The sequence below is a fragment of the Zonotrichia leucophrys genome, chromosome 20 (genome assembly GCF_028769735.1).
Source record: "Zonotrichia leucophrys gambelii isolate GWCS_2022_RI chromosome 20, RI_Zleu_2.0, whole genome shotgun sequence".
Classification (NCBI taxonomy): Eukaryota; Metazoa; Chordata; class Aves; order Passeriformes; family Passerellidae; genus Zonotrichia; species Zonotrichia leucophrys.
In genome coordinates, this window is record NC_088189.1 from 7,334,919 (window position 1) to 7,352,098 (window position 17,180).

Consider the following 17,180-nt stretch of genomic DNA (forward strand, 5'->3'; position numbering starts at 1 on the left):
TTCATCATGTTCCTTTTTCTTCCTTGCAGCCCTTTTCTGTATGCAGCCAGAAACCCTCCCTGCCTGCTGGCAGCTGCACAGGAAGCTTCAGGGATGTTTATAAGGTTTTTTTCTCTCTTCTCCTTTCATGTGGCTGCTGGGGCCTGTTGTTAAGATAAATCAGACTTCAAACCACGGTCTCCATGTTCTCAGGCTGTGGATCTTTAACTGCTGCTTCAGAGGGGGTGTTTCAGGGTCAGGGGAGAAAGGTGGGTCTGTCTCTCCCTGATTTCCAAGTGCCCTCTCCCTGGCACTGTGCCCACCATCATGGCAACGTGGTCTGTGCTCCATCACCCAGCCAAGTCAGAGAGCCCCCAGGGACCAAGACCAAAGAGGTCTGGAGTAGCCAAATATTGATAGGGGCTCTGGCCAGTGGACCCCATCCTTGGAGGGGGCCCTGCCCTGCCTGGTTGTTGATGAAAGGCTGCTTTCTTCAGGCTTTGGGATGCTGGGAGCATCCCCTCCCCCAGGCAGGCATTTGTGGAGGGGATCTGTCAGGAGCATCTCAAGGTGAGGTGTTTCATTATCGATGCTAATACATACAGCACGGGGAGAGCCTTGCCGAGGGCCCGGCCACTCCCTTGTGCTGAGTAACATCTTCACTCCCTGGATTTCATCTAGGAATCCAAGCTCACCCCAGCCTCGGGTTGTGCTGATCCCTCTGGCCACCCTGCAAGGCGGGATTTGGAAGTTAGCTGTGTTTCCTGGGATCAAACACGCTCCCCCTCTCAGTGTGCCACGGCGTGCTGACCACGGGCCAGGCTCCAGCCAGGAGCAAGCAGCGCAGCAAGCTGAGCCTCGGGGCTGAGCCAGAGCCGGAGCCGGCCCCGCGGGCTGGGGGCTGGGGCTGCCTGCAGCAGGCAGCTGCCCGTGTGCAGTCACCGTCCCTGGAGACCCGCCACAAAGGAGAGAAAGCCCTTTTCCCCTTTCCCTCGCAGCCCTTTCCCTGCAGCCGTGCCGGGGATGCCGGCACAGCGCTGCCGCTCGAGCGAGCGCACATCCCACATCCCGGGGTGCGGCCCCTCGCTCCGCCAGACACATTGTGTCCAAACTCCCGAGGAAAACAAGCAGGAGAGGGGGAGCGGCAGAGCAGGGCAACATCTTGTGCGCCCAGCCTCCAGTGGCCTTGGTATTTCGCTTCCAGGGACATTCCCAAGGCTGGAGAATAACATCTGTAACTCTGTCACGAGTTTCATTTCGGCAACAACAAAAGCCTGCTACCAAACCCCATCATTGGTCTTCTCAAAGAGGATACAACTTCTTTGAGCAGCCTGGTCTACTGGAAGATGTCCCTGCCCTTGGCAAGGGGTTGGCACAAATTGATCTTTGGGGTTCCTTCTATTCATCTTTGAGGGTCCTTCAACCATCCTATGATGATTCTATGCCTCTCCCTCCAAAGCAGGGCTGAGGTCCAGCCCAGCCAGTCCCTGCTGGGACCCTCTCTGGCAGCGTTGGGCAGGGTTTTGGTGATCTGTGGTCCTGTCTCAGCCCAAGGAGAGAAGAGGCACCCACACCTCCACCCTCCCGGACCTCAGGCCAAGCCTGCACCCACAGTCAGGGTCTTGCCTGGACCGAGCCTCGGGGCTGGGGGGGTCGCGGGGCTACCCAGAAGCTTCCCGGGAAGCTCCGGTACTCGGTGGGCTGGGAAGGGGAAAAGGAGGAGAAAGGAGGGAGCGCGGCCAGCGCGGTTCCGCCGGGACGGGCTGGGTGCACCGAGCGGGTCCGGGCGGTCCGTGCCGGCGGGCCCGGGGCTGGGGGCCGGCCGGGGGAGGGGCCGCTCGCCCTTCCCAGCGCGGGGCGGCGCCCGGCGGCACCGAGCGCTCCTGCGGGACCCCGCGGCGCCGGCGGGGGGGCGGCTGCCCCTTCCGGCGGGGGAGCGGCGGGAGCCGCCGCGGGCTCCCGGCGCCGGGCGGGGGGAGCCGCTGTCGGCGGGCGCGGGGCGAGGCCGGCGGGGGCGGGCGCTGCCGGGGCGGGCTCCATCCCTCCGGAAGTCTCTCCCGCTCCCTCCTTTCTCCTCCTTTCCCCCGACAACATGGCCGCGAAGTCGGACGGCGGCGGCGGCGGCCCGGCCGTGCTGCTGGAGAGCCCCGAGGGCGGCGGCGGGCGGCGGGAGGCGGGCGCGGAGCCCCCGGCGCGGCGGTACCGGCTGCGGGACGGCTGCTGGGTGTTCTGCGCGCTCCTCGTCTGCTTCGCGGACGGTGCCTCGGACCTGTGGCTGGCGGCCCATTACTACGTGCGGGGGCAGCGCTGGTGGTTCGGGCTGACGCTGCTGTTCGTGCTGCTGCCCTCGCTCGTGGTGCAGATGCTCAGCCTCAGGTGGTTCGTCTACGACTTCGCCGCCAGCACCAAGGACAGCGGCGGCGGCACCAAGGACAGCGGCCCCCGCGGCTGCTGCCGCCTCTGCGTCTGGCTGCTGCAGGGCCTGATCCACCTGCTGCAGCTGGGGCAGGTCTGGAGGTACGGGGGGACCCGGGGCGTTGGGGTGCTCGGGGGGTGGGGGCACAGCGGGGATGGGGCGGCTGCAGGGCCTGATTCACCTGCTGCAGCTGGGGCAGGTGTGGCTGTGTGGGAGGTATGGGAGAACGGGGGGCATGGGGGTATCGGGGTGATAGGGGTGCTGAGGGGATGGGGATGCTTCTGGGCTTGACGCACCTGCTGCAGCTGGGGCAGGTCTGGAGGTACGAGGGTGCCTGGGGGTGAGGGTACAGGGGGCTGGGATGGGGCTGCTGCAGGGCCTGATGCTCCTGCTAAAGCTTGGGCAGGGCTGGAGGTACGTGGGGAGGGGGCACATGGGGGTCATGCAGCCAGGCGGGGCCTGGAGGGAGCGGCACAGTGCAGCAGGGACATGGGTGGGGATAACAGCATGGAGACTCCAGGAGGGGTTGGCAAGGCATGGGGAAACGGGTGGGGATGGAGAGGTGAAAGCAGGAGCCCAGGCAGCTGGGGAGGCACAGGGATCAATGTCTCTGCAGCCCCAGAAAGATGGATGATGGAGAAGAGCTCTCAGCCATGGGCACAGGGGGTGTGGGTAGCAGCTGTGGGTGTGGGTAGGAGCTGTGGGTGTGGGTGAGGAGCTGCAGCCCAGCTCGGTGCCACAGCCCTGCCAGCCCTGCTGCCAGGTGGTGCTGGGCCTGCTGGGGACTTGCCTGGCCATGGCAGTGTGGTCCTGGGGGTGTGAAGTGACTATGCTGGGCCCTGAACGCCTCAGGGCTCCTGTCCTGATCTCACTGGATGTGTGGGGTGGTGGGCAAGAAGGTGCTGGTGCTCCCCAGCCTGTCCAGGCTCTGCTGCTGCCCCATCCCTGTCCTGGGGACAGGCTGGTGGCGTGGGCAGGGCAAGCAGCAGACAGACATGCTGGGGGAGCTCAAGGCCCTTCACCCACCTCTCTGCAGACCCCCCAGCTGCACAAGGTGATGTTTTCTTGGCACCTTTCCCTGCTGTGCCACGGGCCAAGCCCTGCACTCTCCCAGCTCCAAACCCCACTCTGGGCCAGGCACCAGCGGCTCTGGAGGAGCCAGGGCCGGGAGGGCAGACAAAGGCAATGCCCAGAACAATGCCTGGAGCCAGCAGCACTCCCTGCTCGGGTTTCCATCCTGTTTCCCCTCCCGAGTGCTGTGGTAGAGGCTCTTTGCTTGTTCCCTGTTGGTGTCTGCATGTTCATTCCCCTACTCCTCCTTCTGGGATGCTCTGGATGTTTAACTTTGTTTGACAGAGCAGCGTGTGCCGTGCTCAGCACACCTGCCAGCACACCTGCCCTCCCCATCCCCCCGACAACGGGGCCACTCTCAGGGTACTCTGGCTGCAGGGTGGGTGCAAAACCTGCTTTGGTGTGTGAGGGAGAGGACAGGAGCTCTCTGGCCCTGCCTGCAACTGGAGTGAGCCTGACACACCTGATCCCAGCCCAAGCTGGAGCTGAGCAGCAGCCGGGGGCTTTGCTCCTGGGGGTGTCAGTCCCGCTCTCGGATCGGCTGAGCCATGGAGACTCCTAAGCCAATTAAAGCGGTAACTCTCAGCACTCACCCTCCAGGACATGTTGGTCTCAAGCAGCAGCTGAGGCTCTTTCTAATCTCTGGATTTGGGATTAGTTGGGGTGACCAGTTAAATGCAGTTTGTTAAACCCATTAGTGGGGTTGGATCCGGTGCAGGAGGATGTGGCAGTTAAAGAAGTCTTGGATAAATGCTGCAGGTGAAAGAAAGGATTTTCCCTGGTCAGGGCACTGTACCCCTTGCCAAACATCTCCCCCTTCCTGATTTACCTGCCTCATCCCTCACCTCTGGAGATGTCACCTCTCCCAACCTGAGCCCCAGTCCTGAGCCCCATCTGTGATAAAGACCCCCAATCCCCCCCAAAAAAATCTGCTTCCCACCTGCAAAAGCAGCTCTGGGCACTGGCTCTGTGGTTATTCCTGATTAAATCTGTTGAAGTTAGCAGTCATTGGTATGTTCATGGTGCACATGCACAAGCTCCATCACAGTGGTCTCTGGAGATGCTGCTGGTGGCATGACCGTGTGTCCGTGTAAGCAGCAGCAGCAAGGGCCTGTCCCCAGCTGGTCCCACACCACCACTGTGCTTGTGGGCCATGCTTGGATGGTTTTGCAGCTCAGGAATTGTTATCCACTCACAAAGTCCCCAGCTTCCTCTCCAAAGCAGCTCTGCAGGGCAGGGATGCTGCTCATGCCAGTGTGCCTCCTGCCTGCAAGAGTGCCAGGGTCCCCTGCCCCCTCTGTGGGCTGGCAGCTGGCCAGGGTGTGCTGCAGGTCCCACCAGGCTGGGGACAGTCCTATCAGTGCCTGTGTCTGTGTTAGCCCAGGGTCACACATGGTTTGGCTGCCTGAGGTCACTGGGGCCAGACCTGAAAGCCCCCATCAGCCTGTGTACCCCCATCCTCTGCTGGCTCGGGGACCCAGTGCCACCCCTCAGCCCTGGTGCCAGTCTGGTAGCAGCCCAGGAGGGCAAGGTCATCCTGGGTGCGCTCATGAGGGGTGGCAGAGCTGTGACCTGCAGGTTTCCCCACCACTCTGCTCTCTAGAGCTTTGCTCTGTCTGTGTTGGGGCAGGAGCCCCCCAGGCCTTGGGGCCCCCAGCTTTGAGGCGTCAGCTTGTTCTGCTGCAGGACCCCGTGCTGGCAGTCCCCACCTGGCCCTGGTGCAAAGGACAAGGGGCTTTTAGGGCCAGACAAAGCCTTTCCCTGAGCACAGGTACCCTCAGGTACTCCCATCTGCCCTGAGTAGCCAGAGCACCTTGGGGTGTGGGGCTGGGGGGACACGGTGGCTGCGGTGACATGGGCACATGTGCAGTTCTCCCTCATGACCTGACTTGGTAGGATGTGTAAGGGATTAAAATGGCTGTAACAGAGAAGCAATTTTCTCCTTGTTTAAATACAGGATTAAGGGATGAGATCCCAAATTATCTTCTAGGAAAATCACACTTCCCTCTGCTCACTCTGGGATCAGAGGGTCCCTCATCCTTTTCCATCTGAGGATGATGATTAGGGGATTTGTTTGCAACCAGAGCTGGGCTTTTCTCTTCATTCATTTTTCCCGACATTTGAGAGCTGGGCTCAGTAGTTGGGAGTTGGGGGTAAAAGTGACACTGGTGACAATCCAGCTGTAGTGGGGCTCTGACAAAACCAGTGCCCAACCAAGCCACCACCTTCCTGCTGCAGGGTTTTTGTTGGATCACTCTTTGCAATACAAAGGAGGGAGCAATTAGCCCTGAGAGCTCTCACTGTCGGTTTCTGCCTCATCATCAGTTTTTTTGAAAATTAAATGATTTTTTTTCAAGTGATTGATTCTGTGTTTCCCGTGCAGCTGCCGTGGCGCGGGGCTGGGGAGCGCCCGCCGCGCTGGCAGCGCCGGGATCGCTCGCTGGGCTGAAACACCACAGCATGATCAAATGCAGAACAAATAAGAATCAACATTTCATTCGGGAGACTTGATGGGAGATGAAATCTCATTTTAATGAGACCTATGGAGCTGGCAGACAGAGGGATAATTGTGCCCTTGCTGAAAGCTGGGGAGGCCACGGGTCACTTGTTGAACAGTGCAGGACCCAGGGCTGGGGCTCTGTATTGTGTGTGGGGGCTGCTCTGTGCCATGGACAGTGGGATCACTGATGAGCCCAATTATCAAGACAAATTACAGGGACAGGATGAGGTCACCAGCTCCCAAGCCTGGTTCATGCATGGGCACCCTGGGACAGCAGTGATGCCCTACAGCAACCAGGGCTTTACATTGTTTCCCGTGTTGTCTCCCCCTATGCTGTGCCTTCACCCCTGGCTGCCCACTGGTTTGCTCCCCACCAGAGAGGAGGGTCCCTCACTGGGCCCTTCTGAGAGGCTGTGGCCCTGGTGGTGCCACAGGGGCAGCGCTGGCCTGGCTGCCTGAGCAGGTGGCACTGGGATGCAGATCTGTGCCAGGGGCCAGGAGCCAGGTGGCCACAGCCTCTCCCCACCCCAAGCAGCGAGGGACAGGCTGCAGCAAAGGCTAAAATTAGGTGCTGCCCCGGAGGTGGAGGTTAAAACGTCACTTTGACACCAGCACAGAGCAGCCGGTGGGGGCTGGGAGTGGGGCTGGCAGGGCAGAGCAGATGGCAGCAGGGTGTCCTGGGGGCTCGGTGGCTCCAGCTGATGGCCCTCAGTGTGCTCTGCGGGCTGTGCAGCCCCGGGGTGGGAGCACTCTGCTGTCCCTGCAGCGGGAGCAGGGCTGGCTGCTGCCTCCTCCTGCTGACGGATGAGCTGAAAGTGCTGCGATCAGGCTTTCTCCCATGCTCTGGGCTGATGGAGTTGTCTGGCAGCACATTCTGGAGCTGATGGAGAAGCCGTTGCTCTGCCAGAGGATTTTATTCTCTGGGAGGAATCTGTGGCCTGATGTCCTCCTGCCGCACCTGTTTTCCTCCTCACCCAGCTTCCTTCTCCTCCTGGCCAGCAAAGCCCTGGCCGTGGTGCAGGCAGGACTGCCCGGGGAAGCCCTGCCTGGCCAGCCCCGCGTCCCTCCCGTGGTGCCAGCTCTGGCCCGGTGCCGTGGGGAGGGTCCCTGGTGGCGGTGACTCAGCCGGGCGTGCGTCCGTGCCACGCACGGCTCTGCTGACCCCCGGCCGACCACCAGATGGCCAGGGCCAGCGTGTGGCTGAGCTCTCAGCCCTGCCAAGAGCCCAGGCAACACCGGCATGAGCGCCAGGAGCTTCCTGTGGGCAGCACGGCGCAACCAGCTGGTTCCTCCATCCTGGCCGGGGCAGGAGGAAGCAGGGTGGGCTCTGCGCCAGCAGGGACCAAAATATCCCTTTTGAAAAGCAGCCGGATGTGGTGCTGGGTTGGGGCAGCCTGAATCCATGGGGGGCTGGAAAGTGAAGCTGGGGATGGGATCCCTGTGGGGGAAGCCAGACCCTGAATTGTGGGCAAGGATTGGGGTGATGGGTGGGTAGGCACTGTATGGCTGGGTGGGCAGCATGGTGAGGCCCAGGGCTCTGGGGTGCTGAGCTGGCTTTGCACAAGCTGCAACTTCCCAAATTGGAGCCCTGGCCTGGGACAGGGATGTGTTCTTCATTGCTGTTGCCCTGCAGCTCCTGGCACCTCTGGCCTAGGGGGGCTTTCCATGGTCCCAAATCAACAGGAACAGGTTGGCAGTGGTCACAGGGCATTCCTGGTGTGCACAGAGTGGGGTGAGCTCACCTGGCAGCTTGGGCTCACCCCACCCTTGGCCTGCCCCACACAGGTACCTCCGCACGCTGTACCTGGGGCTGCAGAGCCGGTGGCAGGCCGAGCACCGGCGCCGCCACTTCTACTGGCGGATGATGTTCGAGAGCGCCGACATCAGCATGCTGCGGCTGCTCGAGGCCTTCCTCAAGAGCGCGCCCCAGCTCGTGCTGCAGCTCAGCATCATGGTGCAGCAGAACAGCATCGAGCCGCTGCAGGGTAAGGGACAGCGCTGGCACAGGGGACAGGGTGGGGAGAGGGAGGTCCTGGCTTGTGTGGGCTCTCATGGCCGCTCCCTGCAGGACTCTCAGCCTCGGCCTCGCTGGTCTCGCTGGCCTGGATGATCGCGTCCTACCAGAAGGTGCTGCGGGACTCGCGGGAGGACAAGATGCCCATGTCCTACAAGGGCGCCGTGGTGCAGATCCTCTGGCATCTCTTCACCATTGCCGCTCGTGCCATCGCCTTCGCCCTCTTCGCCTCCGTGTTCCAGCTCTACTTTGGCATCTTCATTGTCACCCACTGGTGCATCATGACCTTCTGGATCATCCAGGGCGAGACGGATTTCTGCATGTCCAAGTGGGAGGAGATCATCTACAACATGGTGGTGGGCATCATCTACATCTTCTGCTGGTTCAACGTCAAGGAGGGTCGGAGCCGCTACCGCATGTGCATCTACTACATCATCACGCTGTCGGAGAACGCCGCCCTCACCATCCTCTGGTTCCTCTACTACGACCGCAAGGTCACCTCCGACTTCAACGCCTTAATCCTCGTCTGCGTGGTCAGCTCCAGCTTCGCCCTCGGCATCTTCTTCATGTTCATCTACTACTGCCTCTTGCACCCCAACGGCCCCATCTTCAGCCACCGTTCCGTGGGCTGCATCTTCCGGCAGGAGCCGCCCCCGGTGGTGCCGGGGTCCCCCGTGGAAGCCGTCACCAGCCCCCCGCGCTCGCTGCCGCGGACTACAGGGGGCGAGCGGGACGGGGCGCCGGGCGAGCGGGACAGCTGCGTGCCCGTCTTCCAGGTGAGACCCTGCGCCCCGCCGGCGCCGGCCGCCCGCGCCCCGCGGACAGAGGGGCCCGTCATCCGCATTGACCTGCCCAGGAAGAAGTACCCGGCCTGGGATGCCCACTTCATCGACCGGCGCCTGCGGAAGACCATCCTGGCGCTGGAGTACGCGTCGCCCACCACCCCCCGCCTGCAGTACCGCACCCCCGGCGCCCCGCAGGAGGTGCTGGAGTACGAGACCACCGTGTAGGTTGCGGGGCGTGAGGCTGCGGCGGGAGCGCCGGTGCCACCCGGGTCACCCTGTGTCTCCACAGCTGTTTGCCTTCCTTCGGGTTCGCCGGCGCTGCCGTGTCGCCGTGCCAAGCATCTCGTGGGCCGTGGCCGGGGAGGTCTCTTGGTGCTATCCCCTCCCCGCGCTGCCTTCCCGCAGCCCAGACCCGTCCCACCCGACGGCGGCCGCCCCCACGCCCTCCAGGGCTCGTCCTTGCCAAAATACCTCACCGGTGCCTGAGCCCAGGCGGTGGGTGCTGTGGCCCATATCAGTGGTGCAGGATGGGGACCGGGGGCACCCTGGGATGGGGCTGGGGGCTGGCAGCTGCCAGGGGCACGGTGGGGCACAGCGGGCAGCACACAGGTGCCTGTGCCACGGCAGAGCCGTGGGGATGGAACGTGGCTGCGCTGGGGTGTGCATGCGGCTGGTGGCCCCCAGGGAGCTGGGGCAGGGACAGCCGGGGTCCATCCAGTCCCCCCCACGTCTCCCACTTCCCCCAACTCTGCCACACCAACCCGAAGTGAGCCCCTTCATCTCCATCCTCAGTCCCCCCGGCTCAGGGTTGAGCCATGTCCCCAACTCCATGGGGTCTCCAATATCCTGTGGGGTGTGGATCCTGACCTGAGGGGGCCCCTCGTGGGTGGGCACCTTGCACCCCTGGTTTGGAGCTGGGTCCCCAGCTGAGGCCAGGATGGCTGCACCCCATCCTCCCCCCCATCCCCACAGGAACTGCTTCATCTCATTGGGTTTGTTTTCACCTGAATGGTGACATTTGTGTGACATTTTCTACCTCCGCTGGGGCCGGGGGTGGCAGGGCCTGGCTGGCACCACTGAGGGGTTTGTGCGGGGCCGCCGGCGTTCCCCGGATTCCCCAAAGTGGGATTCACCCCCAGCCGTTCTCCCCTCCTGGGCTGGCATCCCTTCCCAGCCGGGAGCATTTCCATTCACTCCTTCATCAGCATCACCCCCTTCCAGCTCCGCAGTATAAACCTGAGCTGGGACCCTCCCTCCCTCCCCTGACCTCACCCTGTGTCCCCCCTGCCTGTCCCCAGACCCTGCCCCACCTGCCCTGGCTGCTCCTGCCTCCCCAGAGGAGTGGGGCTGCTCGGGCTCTGGGTTTGAATGTGTCCCTGGTCCTGCCCAGATCCACCAGCCTCCACCGAGGGGCTGTGCTGAATGTACCCTGTGCCCCCCGGCTGGGACTGTCCTGGGGGGCTCTGTGTGTGTGTGTGTGTGTGTGTGTGTGTGTGTGCAGGGGCTGGCAGGGGTTTGCAGGGCAGGGGAGCTGTTGGACACCCCAACCTTGTGCTGCCCACCTTGCCCCCCACACCCACGGCCCCTGTGCCTTCCCTGCATCCCCTGTGCCCCTGCCATGGCTCCAAAGGGTTCTGGCCTCTGTCTGCCCTGAGCCACAGTGCCAAGCCCTGCCTGGGCAGGGGAGTATGGGCAGCACTGAGAGCCCCTCTGTGCCATGGGGCACCGTGTGAGGCACTGGAGGAGTGGGATGGGAGAGCTGCACCTGGGAGCTGTGGGGATGTGGGGTCCTTGAGGGACAGTGTGGGTGCCCAGCCCTGTGACATGGCCAGGCTGGGAGGGATGTGGTGGCACTGGGGTGGCATCACGTTGCTTTTATTTCCCATTTTTTGGTAGCTGGGGTGACAGCAGGCTGGGCTGGCCATCGCTGGGTTGACTGGTGCTAACTGGTGCTAACTGGAAGCCTTGGAAACCCTTTGGAGGAGGGTGCAGAGCATGGCTGGGGCTGGGCAGTGGGCTGGGCCCCTGTCACCTGCACTGCTTCTTCACTGCCACCGTCACGGCAGCCTCCGGGGGTGTGTGCTGGTGGGGCCGGGGCAGCCCCGGGGGTCTGTGCTGGTGGGGCTGGAGCTGCCCCGGGGGTCTGTGCTGGTGCTGGGGGGGCTGGGGCAGCCCCGGCTGGGGCGGCTCTGGGGCCGGGTCTCTTTTCCTCAGGGAAGGTGGCGGCAGCAGCCAGGGGTGCCAGGCTGCTCCGGGGGCTCACTGCAGGCATCAAGCAGTGTCACCGCAGCCCCTGAGCGGTGCCCAGGCGGTGGCAGCTCCTCCCTGGGTCCGGCTCACAGAGGATTTGGGGAAGGGCCATGTGGGGACTGTGTGCCAGCATCAAGAGGCTCCTCTGGGCTCCCCCTGCCCCTGCCCCTGCCCACCCCAGGGCAGAGACGCAATTTGGGCATGCCCTTCATGCCGGGGTTCGTGTGGGGACCCCAGGGCCATGCTGGTGGGTCGGAGGGACTCTTTTCTATGCACTCAAGCCACGGTACCCTCAGCCCTGGGCTGATCTGGGCAGAGGATTCTGGCCACGTGTGGGGTTCGGGGGGACCCCTCAGTCTCACTCCTGCCCCAGGCCACCCCCCTGTCCCCTCCCTGCCTGTGCCACAGCAGCAGCAGCCAAACCCAGCGCCCTGTCCCCCCCTGCCTGCCGGGGTGACAGGGGACACGACCGGGGCCGGGATGGGCACAGCTCCAGGGGCGCTCGAGCTCCCACTGGGGATGGCGGGGTTCTGGTCCCTGGGGTTGTCACCCAGAGCTGCAGCAGGGCTGCTCCAGCTTCAGGGAGTGAGAGAAGTTCGTTCTGGCAGGGGCTGCCGCGGGGTCTCAGCCGCATCCCTGCACCCCCCGGCGCTGGGACCCGGCGGCTGCTGTCACGTACTGTAAATACTCTGTGTGCCACCTTCTTCTCTGGGACCCTCGGCGCGGGCGGGGGCGAGCGGGAGGCCGGGGTCCGTCCCGAGACTTTTTTGTATACCACAAACTTTTTGTATATTTTTAATTTTGCTGCAACATGAGATATTAAATTCATTTCAATAAGCCCTGCCTGTGGGATACTGTCCTTGTCGGCACCTCCAGCTCACAGCTGGGGCTCCAAAGCAGGGCAGGATGGTTCCTCTCTGTCCCGGACTGCTCGGGGGCATCATTAGCAGAGCAGGATGGCTGAGGCAGCGCTGCCTGCCTGGTGTGGTGGCCCTGGCGCGGTGGCCGGCAGGGAAGGGGTGCACAGGCAGGATGCAGCATCTCGGGGAGGAAGCTGCCGGACACGGCACTGCCGGGCCAGCCTCAGCCTCCTCCTGCCACTGCCGGAGGCCCCGACCCCCGGCAAACCCCAGACTCACGGTGGGTACAGACCCCGTGGGCAGCTGTGGGGACGGGGTGCAGGAGGCAGCTGTGTGGGCTCCTGCCAGGGCCGTTCCCAGTGCCAGGGCCGTTCCCAGTGCCAGGGCCCCATGCAAACAGGACAGGATGTGGGCAGCGAGGCCTGGGAGCCCTCAGGGCTGCCCCATGAGGACGGGGCTGATGTGGGGTCATAGGGAAGCAGAACCAGCCCCAGGAAAGAGCCTCGCAGTGAGGGGCAGGGGCTGCTCCATAGCAGCAGAGTCCCACAGGCACCATCAGCACCTGCTTTGGTCCCAGCACCTGCTCCAGTCCCATCTCAGCCCACTGCAACCCCAGCTCTGCCAAATCCCAGCTCCAGCCTCGGAATAAATGTCAACCCCAGCACCAGTCCAAGTCCCTGCTCCAGTCCCATCTCAGCCAACTTCAGCTCCTGCCTCTGCCCAAGGAACAGCTCAGCCCCTATCCCAATGCCAGTCCTGTCCCTATCCCAGTGCCAGTCCTGTCCCAGTCCCAGTGCCAGTCCTGTCCCAGTCCCAGTGCCAGCCCAGCCCAGCCCAGTCCCAGCACCCCCCAGGAGAGGCAGGAACTCACATCCCAGCGATCCTGGTGGAGTTTCCGACACAGGAAAGCGCCGCGGCGCCGAGCGGGGCAGAGGGGGCGGCCGCAGCACCGCGTCCTGCCATGGACAGCGAGGCCAAGAAGGGGAAGAAGGTGCGTGGGGCTGGGGCTGGGGTCCGGGGGGCGGCCAGGAGGGGGGGAGCGGGTGCCATGCACAGGTTTGAGAGGCCCCGCACCCCTCCCACAGCACGGTGGGGAGAATGGAGCCACCCAAACAGAGCGAAGGGCCAGCAGAGGTGCTCAGCTGTTACCCCCCACGCCCCGGGTGCTGGGTGCCACGGACCCCGTGTGTGGGGGCCAGGGTTGGGTGCCCGGTGCTGAGCCGTCCCCGTGCCCGTTCCCCTGCCAGGGTTTCGTGTCGCCCATCAAGCGGCTGGTTTTCCCCAAGGCTGCGCGGAGGACAGCGCTCCGCAGCAGCGTCTACCGGCGCCCGCTGCACTCCGTGCCCCTCTACCCCCCCGACTACCTGATCGACCCCCAGATCCTGCTGCACGACTACGTGGAGAAGGAGGTGAAGGTAAAGGGATGCCCAAAAGTGCCCGGAGTCACTGCTTGCTTGGGGCGGGGTTATGAGGCCGCCACACGGTGCTGAGAGCCACACAGAGTGGCCAGGAGGGTCTGGGTCCCCTCCCTGCCCAGGCAAACACCCAGGAAGGAGGAGGGTGCGCTGGCGGTGCAGGGAGGAACCCCTAAATGCAGGATCTCCCCGAACCTCAGGGAGATGTGTCCTGACCTTGGGGCCATGCCCCAGCCTCCCCAAGCTGCCCTGGGCTTTTTCCCTCCCAGTTTTTAGGCCATCTGACATGGGTGACATCGTCCCTGAACCCCTCCAGCCGGGATGAGGTGCTGCAGCTGCTGGACACGGCCAGGGTAAGAAGGGTCCCCACTCCCCAGAGGGTGGGCACGGGGTACCCCACCCTGCCGGGTGCCCCACGCAGCCCCCGCGCTCTGTCCGTGCAGCAGCTGAAGGAGCTGCCGCTGCAGACCACGCCGGAGCAGGACAGCATCCTCAGCCTCTCGGCGCGCTGCCTGCTGCTCACCTGGCGCGACAACGAGGAGCTCATCCTGCGGATCCCCACACACGAGATCGCAGCCGCCTCCTACCTGCGCGACGATGCCCTGCACCTCCTCATCCTCAAAACCGGTGCGGGAGTCCGGCCGGGGGCCGCCAGCCGAGCCCCGAGGGGCTGTGAAGGGCTGGAGCACGGAGGGTGATGGGTGTCAGAGTCTATCAGGGCGGCAAAATCCCGCCTTGTCTCTGTCTTGGTGTGTCCCATCCTCTCCTACACACAGAGTCCCGGAGGGGTGTCCCCAATCCACTGGGGCTCCCACATCCCCATCCCTCTGCATCCCCCTGGGCTGGTGGGACAGGGAGGCCGGGGCAGGGGCTGGGGACCCGGCAGGGTGGGCAGCGCAGACCCCCCGCCCTGACGCCCTGTCTGTCCCCGCTCCCCAGGCCTGGGAGTGGACCCGGTCCCCGCCGGGGCGCACCCCGAGGCGGCCCCGGCCGGTTTGCCCGAGGCGTTTCCCGCAGAGAAGCGAGCGGGGGGCTCGTGGCCGGAGGGGCGGCTCGGGGGCGCGATGGAGCGGCGGCACACGATCTGCAGCCTGGACTGGCGGGCGGCGCGGGGCGGGCAGGAGGCCCGGCAGGGCGGCAGCCTGGAGCGGCGGCGGGGCGGCAGCTGGGAGCGGCGGCAGCGCGGGCGGCCCTCGGGCAGCTGGGAGCGGCGGCAGCCGTGCGGCGGCAGCTGGGAGCGGCGGCGGGCCGGCACCGCCGGCGGCAGCTGGGAGCGCGGCACCGGCTTCGGCAGCTGGGAGCGGCGGCACGCCGGCAGCAACCCCCTGGACCCCCAGGAGCCCTGCCCTGACGCTTACTCCAACCTCATCATCCTCGCCGTGCCCAACAGGGTGAGCGGGTCCGGCGTGTGCCGCCCACCGGGGCTCGCCCACCCAGCGGCACTCACTGCCCGCCGCCCTTCCCCTGCAGGATGCTGGCGAGGAGTCCTGTGCCCTCATCTGCCAGGTGTTCCAGATCATCTACGGCGACCAGAGCATCGAGTGCGTGGACAGAGCCGGGTACCACTACACCTCCACGCCCACACGGCCCTGGCTCTCCAGCAGGAGTGAGTGGATGCAGACAGGAATGGGAACATCAAGGGGGGTGTCATGGGGCACACGGGTGGGGGTACATGGACACATGGTGGGGGGTTTGTCTCTGCTATGAGGTCTCTGCTCTCCTTCCCCAGGCGAGAGCTGCCGCACAGATGGGACATATGGCTACGATGCTGACTACAGCTGCTGCAGCTCCTTGTGAGTCTGGCTGCCCCAGGGTGCCCCTGGGTGGGTACCCCTACCCTTGGCTGGGTGCCCACTGCAGTGATGCCCCAGCCCCATGTGATGGTGGGTGCTGTGCAGTGGGTGGGTGGCAGCGGGGCACATGGTGGGCACAGGGACCCACTGACCCGTGTCCTCCCCCAGCAATGGCTCCCACGAGACCTTTGAGGCGTATTACAGTGGCACCTCCTCACCCTCCTTCCACCGCTCCCACCACAGCCTGGCCACTGCCTGCAGTGGCAGTGACCAGAGCGGCGCAGGGCTGGAGCAGCTGCAGGACTACATGGTGACGGTGAGGGCACAGGGACGGGCACAGGGACAAATGGCAGGCCGGCAGTGCCAGCAGCTGGGGCAGGGCAGGAGGCTGGTCTGGCCTCCCTGTGCCAGACAGCAGCAGTGGGACACAGGGTGGGGGGCTGGGGGCTGTGTGCTGCTGGTGTCCCCAAGCCAAACCCGTCCCTGTGTCACCCCAGCTGCGCAACAAGCTGTCACCACAGGAGATCCAGCAGTTTGCCATCCTGCTCCGTGAGTACCGGCTGGGCACGCCGGTGCAGGAATACTGCACGGAGCTCCTGCGCCTCTACGGGGACCGCAGGAAGTTCCTCCTCCTGGGTGAGTGTCTGCAGCCACCGCTGGTGATGTGCATCCCCTGGGGACACTTCAGGGGATGTCAGGACCCTGCTGCTTACTGGGGGCAGGATGGGACAAACCAGTAGGGCTGAGCAGCCTCCAAGGCTTACAGTGCTTCTGACAGGAATGAGGCCCTTCATCCCTGACCAAGACATCGGGTACTTTGAGACCTTCCTGGAGAGCATCGGGATCCGGGAGGGCGGGATCCTCACCGACAGCTTCGGCCGCATCAAGCGCAGCATGAGCAACACGTCGGCCTCGGCCGTGCGCAGCTACGACAGCTGGTCCCTGCGCTCCGAGAGCGAGTCCTTCAACCGCATCATCACCGACATCACCCACGACATCGAGGCACTGGCACGGGATGAGGAGGAGGAGGAGGAGGAGGAAGAGGACAACTACCTGTGAGCCAGTGCCAAAACCCAGCTGTGCTCTCTCTGCTCGCTGATGCGGCGCTGCACCTCCAGGGGCAGCCTCAGCAGGTGCCCAGCTCTGCACCAGAACCAGGGAGGGTGAATTTGTCACCGTGGGAGGGGACAGGTCTCTGCACTGCCCTGTCAGCTCTTGTCGAGACTTTTGGAATCACAGGGCAGCTGTGGCTGTAGGGGAGACACATGTGCTGTAATTTCTGCAGATTTCAATTAAATGCTAGGGCTGGGGAAAGGGGTCGCTGTGGTGTGGGGTGAGCTGGGGCAGGGGGCTGCTTGGCTGGGCACCTGCCCACTGCAGTGTCACCTGGATGTCAGGGTGCTGCTGGCTGTTCCTGGCTGGCTCCAGGGGATGCTCAGAGCAATGGAGGGGGTCAGCATGAATGTGCTGGGAGAGGAAAGGGCTGGAGGCCGCAGCTGGCCCGCTGCTGCCTGCGACGCTTGTGCGACACTCGTCCGGCCGCAGGCTGCGTGTGTTTCACAAAAGGAAGTTCCTGCTAGGGCCCGGCTTCCTGCGGTCCCGCCCTGCAGCCCCTCCGCCGCCGGGGGACCGGGCCGTGCTCCCGCCGCCCCATGGACCTCAGCTGATGTCCCCTGGCCACCATCCCCGAGCTGATTCTCCCTGGCCTCTGCACCCCAACATCCCACGGCTGCTGGCCCTTGGCTGATGGCCCCGAGCCAACATTCCCTGTGTCCCTTAGTGGGGGCTACGGGACGGCTCCGCAGTCCCCGGGTGGTGTGTGGGCAGCAGGCGCTGGGGCTACCGGAGCTACTTATTTTTTCTACAAAAAAAATTTACATATGCAAACCCTCATGAGGTGCGGCGCTCTCCCACCCTGGCTGCTTCCTCCAAACGCGAGCAGCCCATGGCCAGGGTCACACAGAGCCGTGCGTCCCCTTGCTCATGCAGCCTCCATCCTGAATTCATGGGCACTCCAGAAGAAAGGCTGAAACACTGCGGAGCTGGGTAGGGCACCGAGGGGAGCTTTGCACGGGTATACCGGGGTCAGCAGGGGCA

At 64.3% G+C, this 17,180-nt stretch overlaps 2 protein-coding genes across 3 annotated transcripts; both read left to right on the forward strand.

Annotated features, from left to right (window-relative positions):
* Positions 1-2,071: 2,071 nt before the first annotated feature.
* Positions 2,072-11,825, forward strand: XKR7 (XK related 7). The gene is made up of 3 exons (XM_064730100.1): positions 2,072-2,496; positions 7,752-7,951; positions 8,035-11,825. Exons 1-3 carry the CDS (start codon positions 2,072-2,074, stop codon positions 8,988-8,990), a joined length of 1,581 nt encoding a protein of 526 aa, XP_064586170.1. The 3' UTR covers positions 8,991-11,825.
* A 343-nt stretch (positions 11,826-12,168) lies between these two features.
* On the forward strand, positions 12,169-17,021 carry CCM2L (CCM2 like scaffold protein). Of its 2 annotated transcripts, XR_010442471.1 has the most exons (11): positions 12,169-12,866; positions 13,123-13,290; positions 13,560-13,643; positions 13,734-13,917; positions 14,230-14,681; positions 14,761-14,896; positions 15,020-15,083; positions 15,252-15,399; positions 15,581-15,719; positions 15,862-16,216; positions 16,981-17,021. XR_010442471.1 is itself a non-coding variant. In XM_064729903.1 (10 exons), exons 1-10 carry the CDS (start codon positions 12,525-12,527, stop codon positions 16,140-16,142), a joined length of 1,998 nt encoding a protein of 665 aa, XP_064585973.1. In that variant the 5' UTR covers positions 12,169-12,524; the 3' UTR covers positions 16,143-16,378. The 2 variants fall into 2 exon arrangements, 1 of the variants encoding a protein (XP_064585973.1); XM_064729903.1 differs by lacking the exon at positions 16,981-17,021 and having other exon boundaries at positions 15,862-16,378.
* Positions 17,022-17,180: the final 159 nt, after the last annotated feature.